Genomic DNA, 21,631 nt, shown 5'->3' on the forward strand with positions numbered 1-21,631 from the left:
TATTTATGAAATATTAAAAATAGAAAAAAGTAATTCAAAAACACACTCGCGTTGACGAATCAAAGATTGATAAGCTTGTAGTGGTCAGCCAAAATATAAAGGGTAACATTAATTAGGGATGGTGAAATGCCAGCAACCCCATCCATTTCCAACACTGGGGTTTCAAGACACATTTTGTGTTAGTTTGAATATAGTTATTAGAGAAGCGCAAGCTTGCGAGTGACACTTCGTTATTCATTGCCCAGGATGTGTTTAAGCTCTACCTCTCGTTTCCCCGGAAGGGCTCTGATCATTCATTCCAAAAGACGCTACCCACTCCTCCGGGCACCCACATCTCTACATGCCAACATTCTTGGGATCCATTTAAGCAAGATTGGATAGAATAGTATAGGCCCCACCATACGCACTCCACGACTAAATCTCCTATTAGTAACCTCCAAACCTATGAGGGAGGGCCTAAGCAGACCTATCTACCATTCTACCCTCTTTCTTTACGACAAGGGTGAACTGCTCCCCTTCTCTTCCCTTGTTCATCTTCGCATCAACACTTTATATATTTAAATGAGGTATTTATAATTTATTCTTCTGTGTCAAATAGAGGTGCTATCCTGCCCTGTCAAAATGGCTCATCTTACCGCTTAAGAATAATAATAAAATATTTTCTTTAAATTTAATTATAAATAAAACGAGCCTATTGAATAATCTAATATCTAGACTCAAGCTTGATCCAAAAACAGGATCGACCGATGGGTCAAATGTACAATAAAAAGGGATGAGATAGAATGGTTATGGATATATAAAAAATCCATGGAAATGATAGCAATCCATTTCAGAGTATGGTTGAACAATATCAACTCCCTTCATTGCAAATATATAAAACTTTCCTCCTATCAACACAAAAAGATGGAAGGAATTCGTGTGGTGGCTGTTTGTTCATCTTATTTTTGATGCAAAAACCAGAAACCAAATCTCACCCACATTATTAAATGATGCCCCCCCCTCTGGTCTTGTTTTGATCAAATTATTTTATGACAGGGTTACCCTATATGCATATCCATTTTAAGGTTAAAAAAAAAAGGATCAATATCACGTCTTTGGATTTTTGTACTGAATATAACATCATTAGCAACGATGATGGATCACGTAATTTCATTAACATGTAGGTAACGTTAAGAATAAAGAACAAGAAAATTATTTAAAGCAATGCTAGTAGATAAACAAGGGATGATACGAGCTTAAGTTATTCATTTAAATCCATGTAGGGAATAGAGGCATCAAAGCTTGAAACTTTGGTTTTTATGGGAGAAAAGGCAATTGGGCTAAAGAGGGTGAATAATGAGAACCACAGGGGCTGCGATAGGGACCCGACATGACCTGACCAAAATGTGAACCAAGGGATAGTGGTCCTGGAATTTAACCGGGCTCATTTCATGGCTGCCATGGTACTATCGAAGAGAGTCTGGTCACATCTTACACCAAAATGGGAAAAGAACTGTGGCCCACCATTACTGGTAGAACTCTGAAATAAAAAAACACATAGCATCTTCCTTCTTATCCTACATTATAAACAAAAACAGACATTTTTCCCTGAGAATTTACTTCATTCTGTCTTCACATCAAAATTCAAGGCAATCCCTATGTAAATCTGAATTTGAGCATGTATGCATGCAGGCATCAAGATGTCATTTAGATTATAAGCGAAGCATACAGGCAATGGGTTATGAAATCACATTTTGGACAAAATGGAAATTCATGAATTAGCTATCAATCAATTAATTCAGTGTTCAATCAACAATTGTACATTAATAACGGTAAACAAAAACTACGCTTTCATGGATTAAAACCAACAACATTTGTTAAACCTTTCACAATATTATAAAAGAAAAAAAAAAGGAGGAAGAAGAAGATAAGGCTAGACACTTCATTTCACAAATGATTATAGGTATAAAAGGGGGTAAAAAAGGAAAAAGAAAAGATCCCCTTCTTCGATCACTCTCACCTCTTTCTTGCTACTATGTTACAATCATCAATGGCATCAACTCTAAGATTATCATTCCCCTTCCTTTGTAACACTGGCTGCTATCAACTTAGGCTTAAACAGTGCCAAACATGAAAGCATGCTACTCTTTTGAGATTTAGTTGATAATTTGTAAGGCAGCATGAACTTTGATATACTCACCAACAAATAATACCTGGCTTGAAATTGTTTACTCGGTAAATGATGTCTCGGATGTTTTTATTCTACAACTCTTCTGTAGAAAAGAAGATAAGCAGCAGATGTCTTTATCTTCTCCAGGCTGATGGGAAAAACATGGCTATCATCGAACTCATACCATTGTCCACCCCCATGCTACATCACAAAAACAAAATTTAGATTATTCTAGCAATGCCAACATGCAATCACAAATCTTTCGAATGAGAAGGGGAATTTATATTTCTTAGATTTGAATCCTAGAAGGGTGACCACATAAATTAAATGAGCTAATTCCTGGGTTTGAATACTTCTATATTTCATGCTAAACAAATTGATCAGTAGCATCATCATAATATATTGGTATTTATACATGTGCATCCTCTTCTGATACAAGCCTGCATCATACAATCCAATGTCAAAATTTTGGACAACATTTAGGGGGACTGGGGGAGGGTCTGGGGCTTGAGAAGTGCAAGAAGCACGTTCTGAAACTTGAAAGATGTTGTACTCAGGATTAACTTCACGAATGAAGTCCTCCATTAATATGTGCCGAATTGAGATAACTACAAAGAAGTAAATAAGCTAAGCTCAAGAATGCTAAACTAATTAGTTTAATCGTCCACCTGAAATTTTGCTATCAGATCATAAGGTTAAAAGATTAAGGCACTATGCCTTTGGTACAGAGCAATATCCATGCACTATTTCAAAAGGTTCCCCTACCCTGACCAATGTTGAGACTGACCACCATGGTTTCGAATTTACTGAAACAGGTTTGACGTTTACAGCAACTCTAGGGGTGTTAGTGTGAGTGTGTTTTGTTCTTTCCACATGAACAAACCTACAGTTCATGATGGCACATGCTAATATGATAATATGAAATTAATTTATTAATTAAAAAAGCCAATAAAAAGCTTTTTGCCCTTTTTTATTCTATGGAAACAAAAATCAGATTCCAGCTTATTTCATCACTTACATGGACAAATGCAGTATAATGACCACCTCCCATGCTTCCATAGTGGTTACTGACAGCATAAAGCATGTAACGATTAGATAACTCGCCATTCCTAGAGCCAATATAATTTGACAAATCAAGATTGTCAATGGGGAAGTCAACATATGTCTCCAGCTTGTTTTTCAGGAATCGATTATAAGAAAATCGTTTTAAATGAATAACCACAATCTCAGGCAGCCTCCAAAGATCCAACTTTTTACTGGCTTGACGGTGCTCTTTGCAGCGTGGACAGTACCTAAAATCACATTAAACAAGACCAGACATTAGATAGACAATGACCACCAAAGCCTCCACGCGAAGGGTTAATAAACCATTTGGTACCTAAGTTTGGCTTCAACATTTGGTACCCAGACCAAAAAGCATCATATGGCCCGATGAATGTTTGACCCATGTGTACTAGTACAAAATACAGGTGCTTAATTGAAAGGAAAAAAGCTTAGATACCAAATTGAATATTGAAGCCACACTCAGGTATTTAACTGGGATAAAAAACTCAAGTATCAAAATGGAAAACTCGGCCTCCGGTACCAAATTGGGACAAGAAAACTCAAGTACTAAATTGAAAATTAAAGCCAAACTCAAGTACCAAATATAATATTAACCCTTCCTAATATACATGCATGCATTGATATATATAGTAGGCTAATGTTTCAAGTACTCATATAAACAACTAATCGAGGCTTGGAGAGATTGTGTCAATTCAAGAAACAAATAGATTTTAAAAACTGTATCTCACGCATTAAAAACAGAATGACATTTTTTTTCTTTTGATCTGCAAAAAAATGCATCGACTGGTTAAGCAAGCCTACTAGAGGTCTATAGCTTTGAAAAACAGATGCGGAACATAGAGTCTAAGCAGATATATATTAAATCCTAAATCAAGGGACCTCTTAACAAATAGAATAGTAATGATGAGCTATTAGTTCATACAAGGACATTGCATCTTCCAAATAGGAAACACCTGTAGACAAAGTTTTCTATCACAATGCAAAGCAAAGACAAGGAAACATTGCTAGGATCAAAATAATCAGCAAAATAATATTCAACTTGCTGATAAAAGTTAATCCTCCCAAATAAGGAACACATTCTAGTTACTTTAAGATTCAAAATATTTCTTAAGCAAAGTTACAAAAGTGAAAATTTAGACACTAACCACATATCTTCTGGTCCAAGTGGCTCCTCCATTAAGAATGCTTGAAGACATTTATAAAGAGAAACAGATTCCTGAGGTCGCTTAGCAAAAAAGCAGGACTTAAAAATCTGCGGTAAAGAGCCAAGAAGCTGTGTATCATACTGCTTAACATATTTTTCTGGCCAAGGAACGAGCACATGTAACCTTCTAGACATGCCAGCAGCTGGTACTGCTTCAGCCATAAGTATCTGGGATTCCTTGACTATTCCCTTGTCATCTGTTATGTAAAGTTGTAATTCAGCCTCTGAGAGTGCAGAAACCCCATTTGCATCGGGAGGCTTTTCAATGCCGTTTGAAATCGGAGATGATGCATCATGCTCTTTCAGAGAAATGTCTTCAACTGCAGTACTCTCAGAGGTATCATGGTCTTCTAAGACATCTTCAGCCTGTGTCTGAAATGAATTTAGTAATTTGAGATATAGACCATGGATGTCAGATCCAGTTTCAACATTAGAAAGCCTTGCTACAAGAGGAATTCCAAATGTTTTCCAACTTGAAGTCAGTTTCCCAAGCATACACTGCCTAAAAATATGAAATTCAAAAACCTTAGGTTATAAGGATACACCAACCAAACTAACTGATATTCTTTAAACAAACCCAAAGTATTTGTTGTGCAGCAGTAGGTGGGTGAACAACAAAGATAATTTTTTGAGTCAAAAGAAAACAAGTAACATTTAATTAAAATATATCTAGCCAATCATAGGGGTTATCAGCAAGTGGAGAAAGGAAAAGGAAAACGAACAAGAAGAAACAGGAAAAACAGTACAATCCATGTGAGAGTTTTATATCTTTAGAAGGTAAAACACCATGTGAGAGCTTAATGCTCAACATGTTAAAACCCATGTTTCTTTTCCAAGTAACATAGATAGGTAAAAACTAGAGCTTACAAAATAATTCATTTGATATATATACATACATATATGTATATGTATACATATATCATCAGTTTCTGCTATTAAGTTCAAGCATTGATTGAGCCAGACCTTAGTTGTCTTACCCATAGGATCCATCAAGCAATCTCAAAATGTGTGTCCTTACGAAGCAAGCAGTAAGGTTTAAATAATATGAAATGAATTGTATTCTATCAAATCTACAATAAATGATCGGTAAACAACTTTATAAAGCCATTAAACTTGATAATACCATAAAGAGATGCAAGAATTCTGAGTACCAATACAAAGATGCAACTATAGGACAACTTTACTAACATGTTTTGGCTCAAACATGCGCCTTCAGTAACAAGCACTTGTAAATACAAAATATAGACTAGGAATAGCAAAATTTGGTAGTCATATATAACCCAAACTACTTATTTTCAATTTACATGAACTAGAATATTCTTTTAGCAAAGTAAAACAAGAGATGCAAACATATAAAAGTCAAATCTAAATCCTGAAGAGGGTGGGAATGGGATGTTGAGCAGTGATGTCAAGGCGAGCACCTAGGCGCTAAGGCACAGTGCAAATGGCAATTACCACCTCAGCCACCTCAAGGCGAGGCAACTTCAATCAGGCAAGCTCCTGGTGTGCTTTTCGGGCGCCTTTGTTGCAAACCCAGGCGCAAAAGAAGCATGCCTCACTAAAGAGCCATTCCATTCCCCCTTTTTGTTTTTCATTTTGACTTTTAAAAGAAAAGTATAATAAATGACTTTTTTTAAATTAATTATTGACCTAATTTTATTATATAAAATCCTAGTTAACTCTTAAAAGTTAAAACTTTTAAGAGAAGATGAAGGAAATTTAGAGCTAGTTTCTGATGATATATTTAATTTCATTCTTATGGTGTTTTATTTTACAATACATTCAAGTAAATTATTCAACTTAAACTATAGAACAATGTTTTGAATTTATAAATTGAACTATATTAAAATTTATCTTTCTTTTACTGATTAATACTTATCAATTATATGTATTAGTTACATATGTTTTTATATACATTTTACTTATATATTTATATTTATATGCTTGTGCCTCAGTTTACTTGGGTGAGTGCTTTTTTTGTGCCTTGCACCTCAGGCTATATAGAGGTCTTAGCGCCTCGAGTGCACCTAGCACTCTTGACAACATTGATGTTGAGTGCTGAAAACAGTCAAGCAGGAATTAAACGAACTTACTCCTCCATCTGCTGATGCATAAACACAACTAAAGGAGCTTTCTCAATGTCTTTATTTAATCGATAAGCAACCAGCGTGTCATCGTCTCTAATCAAGGATAACGAATCAGAAAGCTCTTCAAGATAACGTATAATTCGGTGGTTGTATATCTGCAATATAAGTTAATGCTTACAGATTAATTAAACATTTATAAGCATAAAAACAATATTAGTAAATAATCCAACAAATGCAAATGTTGTAAAGAATGTAATATACCTCTGCCACCAGAAGGGTCTCATCAGCCCCCAAAGAACAAGCAACACTGAGAGCCTGTATAAGGTCTTCAAGTTTCCCACTCTTTGGGACAGTAATTGTAAATGGAGATGGTTGAAAGGTTCCATCAGTACTGATGACAGTTACAGTCATTGTTCGCGAAGTTGTTGATGGTAGAGGTAGTGACAGGTACATGAATGGATCAAACGTTACAGAAACCTTTTTGCATTGTGGACAAACTAAAGTTGATTTATACTGACCCTGCAATGAATATGATCTTGACCAATTAAGTGGAATAACAAACATGCAAACAAATAAAGCAAACACCACCTACTTTTATACTGGAATACATAGTGTTACTTAAGATCGTAACAAAATTAGATCCAACTTGCCTGAGGTATTTGATTAAGTAAACAAAATTAACTATGGTATAAATGAATAATTGATTCAATCTACAAGCAACATTATTATAATTCTATAATGAAACATTTAAGCAAAAATGAATAGTGAATCTTCCAAAATGCTATCACCGTGTCCCCCTCCTCCAAAAGAAAAGGAATTTTATACTATCCATTACTTCCGCCCCACCCCCCCCCCACCCCCTGGTGGGGACCAATGCCATATACAACTTACACAAGTAATGAATATCTTTAGAAGTTAGAAGTTCAAAAGAATGGAAATTAAATAACAACCAACGGAAAATGAAAGTGATTACTATGTGAACAATACTGATGGAACCTTTAAATGAGTACTCAGAACAAAGTCAAATCAGAGGGGGAAAAATTACTTGGCACACATCAACGATGATAGAATCATTGCGAGCGATGTGATTTTGCCAATATTCATCAGCTACTTCTTCATCTTGGCGACCTTCGCTGTCCTTCATTTCAACATAAGGCTTACTTTTCACACGGTTGAGATCCTCATGAAGTCCATCCAACAAAAATGCAAGAAGTTCCTAAGATAAAAGGCACATCAAATTAATAAAGAAAAACATGGAATATTATCACATTACAATCACCCACCAAAGGGAAAACAAAACTCAACTATTGAGATCAAGAAAACGTTCACCGACTTGAGAATCATGCTGATTGAAGCCACTAAACTGAGGAGCAAAACGAGCAAGCTTTGACTTAAATGTTCTCGGTGCCACAGGGGTTGCTCCAGGGGCCCATAACTTCCTCAACAGATCCCCGAAGGCTGAAGCAATCTCACCCTGAAAAATTCGCATGCTTTATGGATGCATACAACTAAGAACAGTTCAAACTTCAAACTATTCTGAAACCTATAATAAATGTAATGAAACATGAAAGCAGAGGGACTGATGTAAATATAACGTACTTTCATTCCCAAAGGATTGTCGGGATTTATTTCTCTAGTATAATCTCCAAGAAAATAATCAACCACCTTTGGTGTATGAGCCAAGCACTGAATGGCACTGTTCATGAAACAAGTGTTCCCGAGATTTTGTAATCCAGTTAATCCCAAAGAACCAGCTTCTCCAGATCGTCCACAGAATATTGAAGCATTTGTGCTGCCAAAATTGGAATTTGCAGTGCCATTGCAACCATTTGACAAGACTGGAGCACCAGAAGAGCAATTTGCTGGATGTCCTAACATTTCATCTTTTCTCCCCTCCCTGCATTTCATGGAATCTGACAACCCATAGACTTGCAACTCCAGGAGAATCTACAGATAAACAAACGTAACAAACCGTTATGGGCATGCATCAAAACTACAACAAATGATTTGTCATTGATCTGATCAACAAGACAGCAGAAGAGAGCAGTATATTAAAATGAAGATGAAAATCAGTTTGCCCATAGAGTCAATACTGGTTGACACTCTGCCACACATTGCTTCCTACTCACAGCTGGCATCATCTTCAGATTCATCCCCTTATTTTAAAATTTGAGTCATAGTAAAAATTACCTCAAGTATATAAAATATCCTTTTAAGGTTACATAAGATTATTTATTGCCACAGAATTTGACCTTTTGGGGGCTCAAATTTGGTGAGACATAATTGCTAGAAATTTTAGTATAATAAAGCAATCAATGAAAAAACAATAGTATATGGTAGGAATAATTGATACATGACAAGTGGCTTAAATTGTACCATAAAAAGAATCAATCAAATGGGAAAAGGAAAGCATTAGAACATCCCTTGTAAGGAAAAGAAACATGAAACTCTCTTGAAGGAAATTCAAATGTCAAGATTTGTCTCAAAAGGCACAATTAATCTCATGTAATCTTACTTCATAAAAAAAGTCTCATGTAATCTTTAATCACATCAATAAAGGATTCTTCCAATTTTCTTTATTGACTAGCCAAACACTGGAGCATGAAACATACAACAGATTCAACGTTTATGAATTAGTATTTAGTTTTATTTATAACAATCATATTAGAAATGAATTTCATCAAAATGTTATACTAAACATGAAGACAGTGTCAGATTCTATATGCTTGAGTAGTTAGGCCAATTATGAACTTATTAAGAACAATGCTTGCAGACAAGCACAATAGTTAAAAGAGTGAGTTTTAAAAAACTAAGGATGACATCTTGGAGGGAGAGTGAACAGAATCAAATAAACGTGTAGATGTAAACCAATATCTCATTTAAAACCCAAAAAGATACCTCTTACCTCCTGATCTGATTGGCGTTGAGAATCTTTGAGAAATCTATCTCTCTCATTCACAAAATATAGAGCTGTCGGCCAGGAAAAGTCCCAAATGCGTAACTGTGCAATAGAGAAACATAGATAGCCATCTCATTGAAAAATAACTAAAAAGAAAAATCCTCCCTAAAGATAAGGAAAATTACCTGCTCAGAATCTATACTAAAGATTTTGCAGGCTCTTCTGAAAAGTTCCACTGCATTGTCCTGTAAAAAGTGAAACATAAAGTGGGCACACAGAACCAAGGGCATTCAATAATAAGGATGAGGGCTAATGATTCAGAAATGCAAGAACACGTAAAATTTAACCAAATAACAACTAATGAGAAAACATCTTTTAGTACAGGTGAGAAAACTGTAAACTATAGCATGATTCTAGAACACTTTAATTGTAAGAACATCTAAAATCCCAAGATGCAAGCAAAATGTTATGAATCAAAAATTCAATTTATATGGAGTCGATTTGTCTGTCAATAATAAAGTTTCAAACTAAGTCGTTACATTACAACAAAGGACTCAAATCAGAAATGCATTTAGTCCTCTAACTGGAAAAATTATATAAATAACACAACTGGTCCTATGAAAATAGAACTAATTATTTTTTAAACATTTTTTATAACAAACATGGAATGAAGAAACTAAGCCCATCTCCAGAGTGAAAAATGAACATAGACCTTTAGTCTTATGCTATCAATATCATGCTCAATATCCACTTTACAAATAAGATTGGTGGAAACATTAAAACTAAAAATTAGACTTATACAAATCTATGGCCAGACCAGAGTCACAGACCAAATGTGGAAAAATGGGTTACTTAAATGAACTTACCTTTTTGCTAATTTTTACTGCCAATGAATTTGTTTCCCTTGGAATAGAAAGTCTTAGATGTAAGGGATACACATCCGCCATGTCATCTTCAGCAGCTGAAAAGCTTTTTCCACCTTTTGCTGCAACTTTAGCATCGCTATGCCTGCAAGGAACAGCACAAAGTAGAACTTGAGAGATATTAAAAAACTCTTTTTAGTTTCTAAGGGCCACATAGAATTGATTCATCAAGCGCTAGAACAGAATTCCAGGTATCAAATCTTAGTAAGTCAAATACACATTGCTTTTCATTCTAAAATTCATTCGACCAGTGGCAAATAACAGGAGAATAAAAAGCAAAGCAGAAATGGAAGAATAAGCCATGTAAATATCCCAAAGTAAAAGATCCAAAAAAAAATGGAAATGATGCATAAAAGCTGATTATAAATTGACTGTTGTCGCAAATAGAGTAAACAGATCATTCTTAATATAGGAGGTCATACTCTTCTAAAACTAGGATTAACAAGTTTAATTTTGCTACAATGAAGGAGCAATCTTAGAAAAGATGTGGAATATGCGCAGTTACAGTTTTCATCTGAAATAAGCTTGTCATAAATTTTCAGTCCATATTAGCGGGCTTCCCTGATTAATAAAGACTACAGTGACATAAAAGTTCAGAAAGCAGATCTTAAGCAAAATCAGTTTTAAAAGGTCACACATAGTTTTCCATGTCAAGAAAGCAGGAATTGTACTAGAATATATATTGAGGTGCGATGCAAAGATCCCAAAGTAGGATAATTCCCCATGTCAAGAATTGTTGACCTAGTTTTCCATAGACTTACTGTGCTTATGTTTCAAGGAGCAATGGAGACATTCCCACGATCTTAAAGAGGAAGCAAATAGCTCACTTAATGAAGAAACTATACTTAACAGAGAACTTAAGGATCTTTTTAAAGGTAGACTGGGATCAAAAACTAGAATATGCTAAAATTATCACTTTTCTCTAATCCGAACATTTGAAGCAGATCCACACTTCACTTTGATTCACTTGCCTCATACAAGTTCCATTCTTTCCTCTTTATTCCTATCAATCCAATTAATACCCATTGCTTAAACTCTTAGATGCAATGCACCCAAGGCAGGAACCAAAAAGCATGCAAAGAACAGTAGATAAGTAGAACCACCTATTCAAACTATTTAACATCAAAGGCTACAGTATCTGATCTGATTATACTGAAAAATCAATCTTAAAACACTCACCACTTAAGAGCCTGCAACCACATTTCACCAGGAACCAATGCATAGTCCCTTCCTGAAACACCAACCTCTCCATTTTCACCATTGTGCAAAGAACTGTCCTCTTCCTTCTTTAAATTGAAAGCTAGATCTGAGTTGAAAATGTTGTTGATTAACTTCATGGGACCCGCATACGAGGTTCCTGGTGTAGCCGTATACAAAATCCCCTTCTTCGAATCAGATTCGCTTGAAGTTGAATCCTGTGCATCCTTCCACCACCTTTAAGAGAAAAGTATAAATATGAATCAACTCTTAACCAATGTAGAGTGTAGACATTATCAAATAAAAAAAAAAGGTCAAAATCTTAAAATACAACACTAAAAATTTTGAAAGGTAGATATCTCACTTCAAACAGTTCGTAAAAAAGAAATCCAAGCAAATCCTTATAAATTTTAACGAAAACCCAATTGAAGCAAATCTAAATGAAGGATCGAAAACATTATCTTTTTGGTTACTAAGAAAGTTACCCGTTAAAGAACACCATAAAAAGTAAATGTTTATCAACATTCCAAATCACATTACCCGAGATTGACTACTACATTAATACCCAATACCCAACAATAGAAAAACCCTTTTTTTTATTGTGATTGGATCAATTTTTAAGTTGGGTTATTTTAGATTTCAAGAAATGTTTTGCTGTAAAGGAAACTGACCTGAAGGGCACAAAGTAAACTCGCTGGTCATCGTTGTTACTGATGTTGTTGTTGTTGCCATCGTCGTCTGAGTCGACTCGGTGAGTGGAATCTGAGGAATCCTCAGAAGGGAGACCCACCATTTCCGGAAGAGAAAGAACGAAAGAAAAGAAAAGAAAAGAAAGAGCGAAGGAGAGCTTACAAATGAAGAGAGAAAAGGGTACTCATCATTATTGCTTTTCGCTATATATTTTGAGAGAACAGAGAGGGAAAAAAATGCCGGATTTCTCAAAATAAAGGAAGAAACAAACAAAACAAGTGGAGTTTTTTTTTTTCCCCTTCTTGTGAAGAGGATTCAAGGAGGGGAAAACATATATTTTTGGGTTTATTTTTTCCATTATTTATGGATTGATGTTGGAAAATAAGTTTTCGGACAAATGAATTGAAAAACTAATAAATAAATAAATAATCAAGGCCTAGATTCATTTCAGTAAGTTTGATCGGATTGGTGATGGAATAAGTTGTTATTAAATTTTATTTACTGTATAAATTACAATATTAATTAAATTTAATATTAACTTCTAATTAATTTCTATTATTAAATTTAATATTAACTTCTAATATTTTTATAATTAAACAATTTGGAGAATTTTTTTCGATATGATTATTTTATTTGATCTTTTGGATTAAGTTTTTTAAAATTGAACCAATGATTGGATCAGTCATACATCAATTCATCAGTTCGATCAATTCTATTAAAAATCATAAAAACAAAAAAAAAATAATCAACTTATTAGTCGGTTCAATTGGTTCATATCCGTTTATGGATTAACCGACCCAACTTTTTATTTCAAATCAAATTCTAATTCCACCAATCCGATATTAGATTCCAAAAACTATAGCTTGGAATTAAAAACCTTACATTAATCTATCTTTAGTCTTTACCACTTAAAACAAATTTAATTTTTTCATCAAAAAATCATATAAAAAAAAACTCAACAAAAAATAGTAATTTAAATGATAGTTTGTTCGATTATTTAAAACTTTGCTAATTGTTCGCAGCTTCCCATCTCAAATGCAAGGGAGTTGTACAATTTGGAATTTGCTATATTTATTGGTATTATTTTCATCCAAATATCTTAAGCAGTAAATTAGTGATCAGATCATGCTGAATATCACTGAAGCAAGATATCTTTTTGAAGACTTTATGCCCTTAATTAAAGAGATCCAGTTTCTTTAAAAATCTATCCCTTCAATACTTCAACATATTTAGTTTTTTTATTGAAGACTTTTTAAAGCATTTTATAAAGGAAGAACGTTTACACTTATTACAAATAAAGCTCGTCTATTTTCATAATATAAGATTGAGTGAGAGAGCATTCATCTATTTCTTGTGAGGAATTATTTTCAGTGCAATTACTTTATAAAGAAATTATTCATGTTCAATTTGTAAGTAATCTTTGAATGGAAAAGTCTTAGTGGAAAAGTGATCTAGTTGTTGTATAAGAATGAGATTACAATTTGGTAAGTCAATTAAACTTAAATCACATCTTCTATTGCAAATTGATAGTGGATTACTCTCTAAGTAAGGCTTCATAGACGTAGAAAAGTTTTCTGAACTATATAAACAAATTTTGTGCCCATATCCACTTTTACTCTTCTCGCTGAAACTGGACGTGCAAATAATAAGCTATAACACCCATTACTCGATCCGGTTGCCAAACCCGATCAATAAGGTGCTACAAACAAATACGGAATGTTTACATGCAATTCATAGTTCAGAGTTTCAATTCAATAACAATTTATCGCATATGATCGATTATAACATGCAAAACAACCAAATTCAGGTTTAAATTGAGCTTACGAAATCTTTAATTTAACTCGACATGAATCAGGGATCACTTTCAAACAAACATAAAAAAAATGGGAAAATTTTGTAAGCAAGGGTCACACAATCATGTCCCCTGACCATGTGGAAGGTTGAGGCCGTGTGGGATTGAAACACACAACTGTATAGCCCAATCGTGTGCAAGAAGAAAGACCTTGTAATACAGAGTCACACGATCGTGTTGTCAGGCCATGTAATAGACTATGGTCATGTGTGTACCTAATTGTAAAATATTGCAAACATTCACATGGTCGTGCCACCAGGCCATGTGAGAGACTGTGACCGTGTGCACCAATTATCACCCAAATTATACAGACCACACGACCATGTGTCAGGCCATGTATACTTGAAAAAACCTTTCAAAATAAGTTTTCTAGTCCTAAGTTCACTTAAGCCACAAGCAAGCATTATACCATTCTCTCAACCAATTTAAAAGCATCAAAAACATGCCAAAAACATCACTTTAACAACCATCCTACGTGCATAACCAATATGTCACAATTTGGAACCTCAAATCAACAATTCAAAATCAACCAAAATACTATATCCAAAACACTCTGGTATGCCTTCAAGGGCACCTCGATACAACCAACAAATTTACATCAATTTAGCCATTCAAGCAACCTCAAACTCAACCTTATAAGCATGCACTAAACTTACCAAATTACCTCAAGTATAACATAGGCATATGAATCACTCTCCTATCTATTTCATGGCAGATCACCTAATCACCCTTTTAAGCAAATAGACATGCATGTATAATACTCAACACGATCACCATTAGCAAATATCATTACCAACTCTTTTATATATATATACATGACATTCAAAATGCAATTCCATTCATAGCATAACATTATATAACATAAGACCTTACTAAGTACATGCCATTACAACAAGAGACATCACCAACACTTTGAGTCTAGGATTGTCGCTGAATGTTGAAGTTGACGATTGAACCAAAAAGAACTTAACTTGCGTACAGAAAACAAAATCATATGCTAAGTATAACTCAGTGGTATTTCTATAATACGAACATTATAACATAACACACATCAATTAAAATGTATAAGTCAAAAACAAATAATAATATGCAATTAACATGTCAATTATACCATTTCTCACATTCCTTGTTCAATCTAACATAAATCAGTAATATATTAGCATGGAAAATCCACTTCAAATATCATTTTATATCTCAATTCATAAGGTAGCTCATTCTATATCAATTTCCAAATTAATGAATTTAATGAATATAACAATCAATGTTTCAACTCATTTCACAAATAGATATTCTATCTTACATTTCACTTCCATTTCATATTCATTTGAAATCTCAATAACAAATTCCACATCTCATATTAGATTTTTCAATATCATGGATTTGAGGATTTATTCATCATCACCATTTCAATTTTGAATATTTCATCTTTACCATATACCTCCCTAGACTCGGACTCGGATGGATACACATATCCAACCAACACACCAGTTTGGCACCCAGTGCCTAATCGGATAAATCTGAAGTAATAAGTCGCATCCAGCGCTCATCGATATAACCGAAGTAAATTTAGCACCCAGTGCCTCATCGAACAACGCCGAAGTAAATTTGGCACCCGTTGCCTCATCGACTCATGGTCGAAGTAACCCTAAACTTTTCCTATCCTATGCATGCCAACTATATTCGGCTTTGCTCGAACAGTTAATAGGGTATTCATTTCTCATTTTATTATCAACCAATAACTCAATTCACATGTATTTTTACCATGAAATCATTTATCCATGCATATGGCAACACAAATCATCTCAATATGTATTCAATCACATATTTATATAAACATACACATTTTTCACTTGTATTCGTTTCAGTCCTCCCTAACATTTATCAATTCAAATTGATCCAAAGTAACTCATTGTGACAAGGTATCTCACCTTATGTTCTTACCATGCACAAACAATTCAATAAGCGTCAATTACAATGTAAATTGGATTATAGAAACACAAACCATAAACTTCAAGTTATTCGTCAACGACTTTGTCTTTTCCTTTCTTTTTTGAGGAATTTGGGTCGACATTAGCTACGAATTAACATAAACATACAAAATCATCAATATACAAACAAATTCACACTCAATTGCTAATTTAAGCAACTTTTGCATTTTATTCAATTTAATCCCTAAAATCGGGACTAACATAACTTTCAATTCTATCCTCAATTTTTCATGTCAGTTTCACTATAGTCCTTATTGGACCTCATATTTCTCACTTTTACCACAAATTTTTAAATTTGTGCATTTTAGTCCCTATTGGACAAAACCATCAATTGACTTTACAATTTAGTCTTTTTTCAACTCCAAACTTAAAATGTATCAAGTTAACACCTAAAACTTCAAATATCCAACAATGGCAACATCCTAAATCTTTAATAGTTCTAAAAATCAATATACGGGTCAGCTAACTTAAGCTCCTAGGATTCCAAAAAAAATAAAAATTACAAGAAAATGTGTAACACCCCTAACCTGTATTCATCGTGGGAATAAGGTTACAAAACATTATCGTAAAACCGTAACATAAAAACATAAATTTCTAATTATTTCATTAAACATAGCAAAGCCTATTCATACACATGCATAACGTCCCTTAATCGAGCCTTCGAGACCTTAGAAACACTTTAGAAACAATTCGGGACTAAATTGAAAACATTTAAATCTTTGAGGAAAATGTTGGAAAAAACTTAAACTACAGGGGTCACATGGCCGTGTGACTCACACGGTTGAGACACACCCCATGTCTCAAGCCATGTAACATTCGAAATAGGGACACACAATCGTGTCCCAGCCCGTGTCCGTGCCCGTGTAACTCTCTAACTTAGGTCACACGGCCAAGCCACATGCCCATGTGCCAGGCCATGTAACTCTCGAAATGGCCTTACACACCCATGTGCTAGGCCGTGTAACTGCCTGACTTGCAACCCTTTAAAACTTACAGGGGACACACGACCGTGTCGCATGACCGTGTGTCACACATGGATCAAACACACACCCATGTCTTAGGCCATGTGGACAAGAAATAAACCAAAAACAAGCTATTTCCATCACCCCTTTCAAGCTTGTACCTAAACACATTTTGCACATATGACAAAGGCATCATAAACATACCAAAACATACATAATATGACCAATTCAAATGACCTAATTTCATTCAAACAATATGCCATATAAGGCACCTCAAAAGCAAGCATTCAGCTTAACTACACATGTGCATAATTGGTCACCTTACTACCATTACAAAACATACCATACTTGACTTATACCATGTCAATATAACTTACTATTTGAACCATTATTCTCATTCATCTCAAACACATATACCTAACTTGTACATATTTAACCATAACTCATCCATGTATATCTAGCTTAATTCCATACCAAGTTATAAGATAATTAACCATATTGCAAACATGCCAAACTTACCACTTTGGACATAGAACCATGCATCAACTTGACCATATTAACACCAACCATCAAAATACCATAAGTACATTAACCATAATGACACTTATACATACCAACACAACAACTAGATCATTTATACACAAATCCACCTATACATGCCATTATAACCTTGCTTAAAACATCAAAATCTACCAATATAATCTCTGGATAGTGTGATAGATCTCCGACAAGCTTCCAAACCGATCGAGCTTCTGATAATCTGAAAAGTAAAAGAAAATAACTACATAAGCAATAGATGCCTAGTAAGCTCGTATAAACTTTAAACATAACATACCGTTTTAATAATGAACTTTATGGGGTAATTATAAACCTATACCAATTCCACAAAGTTTATCAAACTTTATAACCATCAACTCATAAATCAATAAGTTCATCAATATCACAAATATTTTTCATTCCTAACATACTAGGATTTATAAAACATATTACTCAATCATTAACCCTTTCATAATACTATGAATCACTCAATTTACTTTCTTACCATTCCATTTACTTACTGTCCATTTCATTTACTTAGCATAAACTTAATTAACAACATCAATTCACTAATTAGTATATTTTCTCATAAACTAGGTAAATTCATCCATAGCATACGTAAGTTTCTCACATATATGTACATCATTCAACTCATCAATCCCCTTTTCATCATATTACATCACAACTTTGAACTTACCGTTTCGTTACCTTTTCTTACCTGTTTCATTTGCATAATACAAGACATAAGCATAAACATCACCCACATGATAAACCATTTTATTAGAAAATACATACTTTGATTCTTATCATTTCAATGCATAACTTTAAAAGTAAACATAATGCAATCCAACCAGTAGTTTGGCACAAGCCTAAGCATCATCAGCAGCACACGTTAGTGCATCAATTCATAATTCACTTGAATTAACATAAGACAAGTCATTAAACATGAAATACCACACTTGAAATCATCAATTTCATGAATATAGACATACCTTCATTTAACATTTTCTTTTCATTCCTTTTTCATAGCTTTCATAATATAAGTCATTTGAATACTTATCATTCCTTTTCTTTTCTTACTCATTTCATTTGCATAGTACAAAGTATAAACTTAAAAAAAATCAACCATATGTGTTCCTATCATCCACAATCTCAACCGATAGATTACAAATGTTCAATTCAAATCAAATATATGGTAAATTCATCAAAAATTACTCATCAATTTACCTTACAAAGATTTTTAATCCTTTGAACAACTTACGGATAAGAGTACATCATCAGTCCAACCAAAACACACCAGATGCTCACATGAGCCAATGCCTCCAAGACACACTAGATGATCACACGAGCCAATCCCTCCAAAACACACCAATGCTCATAAGAGCTAGTCCAACCGAAACACACCAATGCTCATAAGAGCTAGTCCAACCGAAACACACCAATGCTCCAAAGAGCTAGTCCCTCCGAAACACACCAAACAGAGAGTATAACATGAGAGTTCGCAACAAATATTGAAACTCGATTTACTCAGGGTAATATATACGTATCACTCCGAAACCATCTCCACTCCAATCCCTCCATAACACAACAAATCACGACTGTACTTTATCCAGCGATCAATCCAAACTGAGCATCAAATTCAACTATATATCTCAAATAATCATCCATTATTAAAAATTGAATATATATCGTACCATGTTATTCTACTTAACAATTCATATAGATGATAAATTCTAAATCGTACGAACTTACCTAGCTAAATTGCAGAAATGTCAAAGTATATGGGTTATTTGATAATTTTATCTTGATCTAAATTAATAATTCAATTCAATTCATTAATTTAGATAGTAAAACTAATTCATTTTATACAATTTATTCATTTTTCAAATTTTTATAAAATTACCCCTAACATTTTATTTTTATTCAATTTAGTCCCTAAGCCTAAAACATGCAAATTAACCATTTTTATTGCAAATTCATACCATTTGAATAGTGATAGCTTCCATTTCAGCCTATTTTTGCAAAAATTTTACACCAAATCCTTGTATTTTTACTATTTCAATAATTTAATACCTAATCGTTAAATTCATCAAAATCACTTAAGAAAATACTTGTAAATCACAAATAATACATCAAATTCATAATTTAACATTTAAAATCACATAGATTCATCAATGTAAACATTTAAAATCTTTAACAGTTTCAAAAACGAAGGTACGGGCTAGCTGAACCTAGTTGCAACGATCTCAAAAACATAAAAATTATTAAAAACGGGTGGAAAAATGGCTTACCATGCATGAATTGAAGCATCTTGCCATTGAGTTTCAGTGGTGAACAAAGTAATTTGAAGAAGAAAACATTATGTTTTCTTATAATTTTTACCTTTTATTATTTTATTTTAATATTATAATAACATATAAAACATTAAAATTAAAATAAATTAAAGCATCATACTGTACCACTATTTTAAGGATGGTTTATTTATCCATTAAGTCCATCCAATTATGATTCTTTAATCAATTAAAACCTTTAAACTAATAGCTATTGACTTTTTTAACTTTTACGATTTAATCCTTTTTGCTTAATTAACTATCGAAATATTAAAATTTCTTAACGAAACTTTAATACAACCTTAATAACACTCCGTAAATATTTATAAAAATATTTACAGCTTGGTTTATAGAAAAGAGGTCCTGATACTTTATTTTCTAAAACCACTTGATCTTAGTGTCATACCACTTGAACCTATTTGTTCTTCTATTTAACCAAAAATCATTAAATCAAATTTTATTATCACACCATATATTATTCGTAAATATTAAATAATAATATTTACGGACTCACATGTCGAATTTATGGCCCCGAAACTACTATTCCAACACCACTAAAAAATAAGTTGTTACAAAAAGACTAAATTGCACTAACCAGTTTTAAAATTGAAGTTGGAAACCCCTGGACTGAACACTCCCCTTTATTTCTTCTCACCTCACGCTTGCATGAACAATTTGGGGGAAAATGTTTTGTTTTTCTCAACTAAGTTTCTTTTTCTTTATATTTTATTATTAATTTATTTTATACATATTCTTATTTTATTTATTTTAATTTAAAATTTTATAACTTTTTTCTTTATAAAATAATCAAGCTACCGTCCACTATACCTCTAAAATGGTATAATTACCACTTTAGTCATTATTCCATTTCTAATTAATAAAAACATATTGTAATTGAACTTTTATCACTTTTACATTTTAGTCATGATCCCTAATTAAGCACTAATTCAACAAAATTACTTGACCGAAATTCAATTCACTTATATCTTAACTTTGTAAATATTTTATAGGTTCAGTTTACGGAAATGGGATTCCAAAATCACAATTTCTGACACCAATGAATTTCGGGTCATTAAATAAGCAATTTTAACAAATTCTCAATTAGTATCAAAACTAGACACTTGACTCACTAAGTGATGATCCTGCTGTTGAATTGCTTAAGATATGGAAATGAATTTAGTTTCAAGGTCCCTTATACTTTTATGGCTCCAACTATACCTACTAAAAGGCAAAGATGAAGGCATTTATTAAGTGAAAGCATAGAAAACTATATTGACTAGTTGGAGCCTCCTATAATTGACGTGGGTGACATAAAGGCTCTCAAACCAAAAGTCACCTAGATTACTAATAAGGACAAGTTAGCAAATGCCAATACCATTTTTAGTGACGTGTATCCTTACGAGTTTAGGCGGGTCTCAAAACGCACCACTACCAAATAAGCATAAACAATTTTAGAAACATCTCATGAAAGCACAAGCACTACCAAGCAGTTCAAACTTCAAATGTTAACAACTAGGTTTGAAACTTGCAGAATGCTTGATAATGAATTATTATCAAATTTCTATGCAAAACTTTGTGACATACTAACCAAGCATTTCTCCTAGTGAAGAGTACTCCAATGTTAAGCTAGTCATAAAAGTTTTGAGGTCTCTCTTGAAACGATTTGCGGCTAAGGTAATTATTATTGAAAAGGTCAAAGATATAACATAATGAGGAGAGATGAACTCATTGATTCCTTACAAACTTTT

At 33.4% G+C, this 21,631-nt stretch overlaps 1 protein-coding gene across 1 annotated transcript; it reads right to left on the bottom strand.

The window, feature by feature from the left end:
* Positions 1-1,749: 1,749 nt before the first annotated feature.
* LOC107901697 (ubiquitin carboxyl-terminal hydrolase 8) lies at positions 1,750-12,604 on the bottom strand. Its single transcript, XM_016827824.2, has 13 exons — positions 12,196-12,604; positions 11,507-11,761; positions 10,271-10,412; positions 9,590-9,649; positions 9,411-9,506; positions 8,105-8,452; positions 7,839-7,979; positions 7,551-7,721; positions 6,767-7,024; positions 6,512-6,660; positions 4,360-4,920; positions 3,168-3,441; positions 1,750-2,350 (listed from the first exon to the last, which is right to left on the bottom strand). The coding sequence occupies exons 1-13, from the start codon at positions 12,315-12,317 to the stop codon at positions 2,237-2,239; spliced, it is 2,691 nt and encodes an 896-aa protein (XP_016683313.2). The 5' UTR covers positions 12,318-12,604; the 3' UTR covers positions 1,750-2,236.
* Between the last annotated feature and the right edge of the window lie 9,027 nt (positions 12,605-21,631).

The sequence above is a fragment of the Gossypium hirsutum genome, chromosome D09 (genome assembly GCF_007990345.1).
Source record: "Gossypium hirsutum isolate 1008001.06 chromosome D09, Gossypium_hirsutum_v2.1, whole genome shotgun sequence".
Taxonomy (NCBI): domain Eukaryota; kingdom Viridiplantae; phylum Streptophyta; class Magnoliopsida; order Malvales; family Malvaceae; genus Gossypium; species Gossypium hirsutum.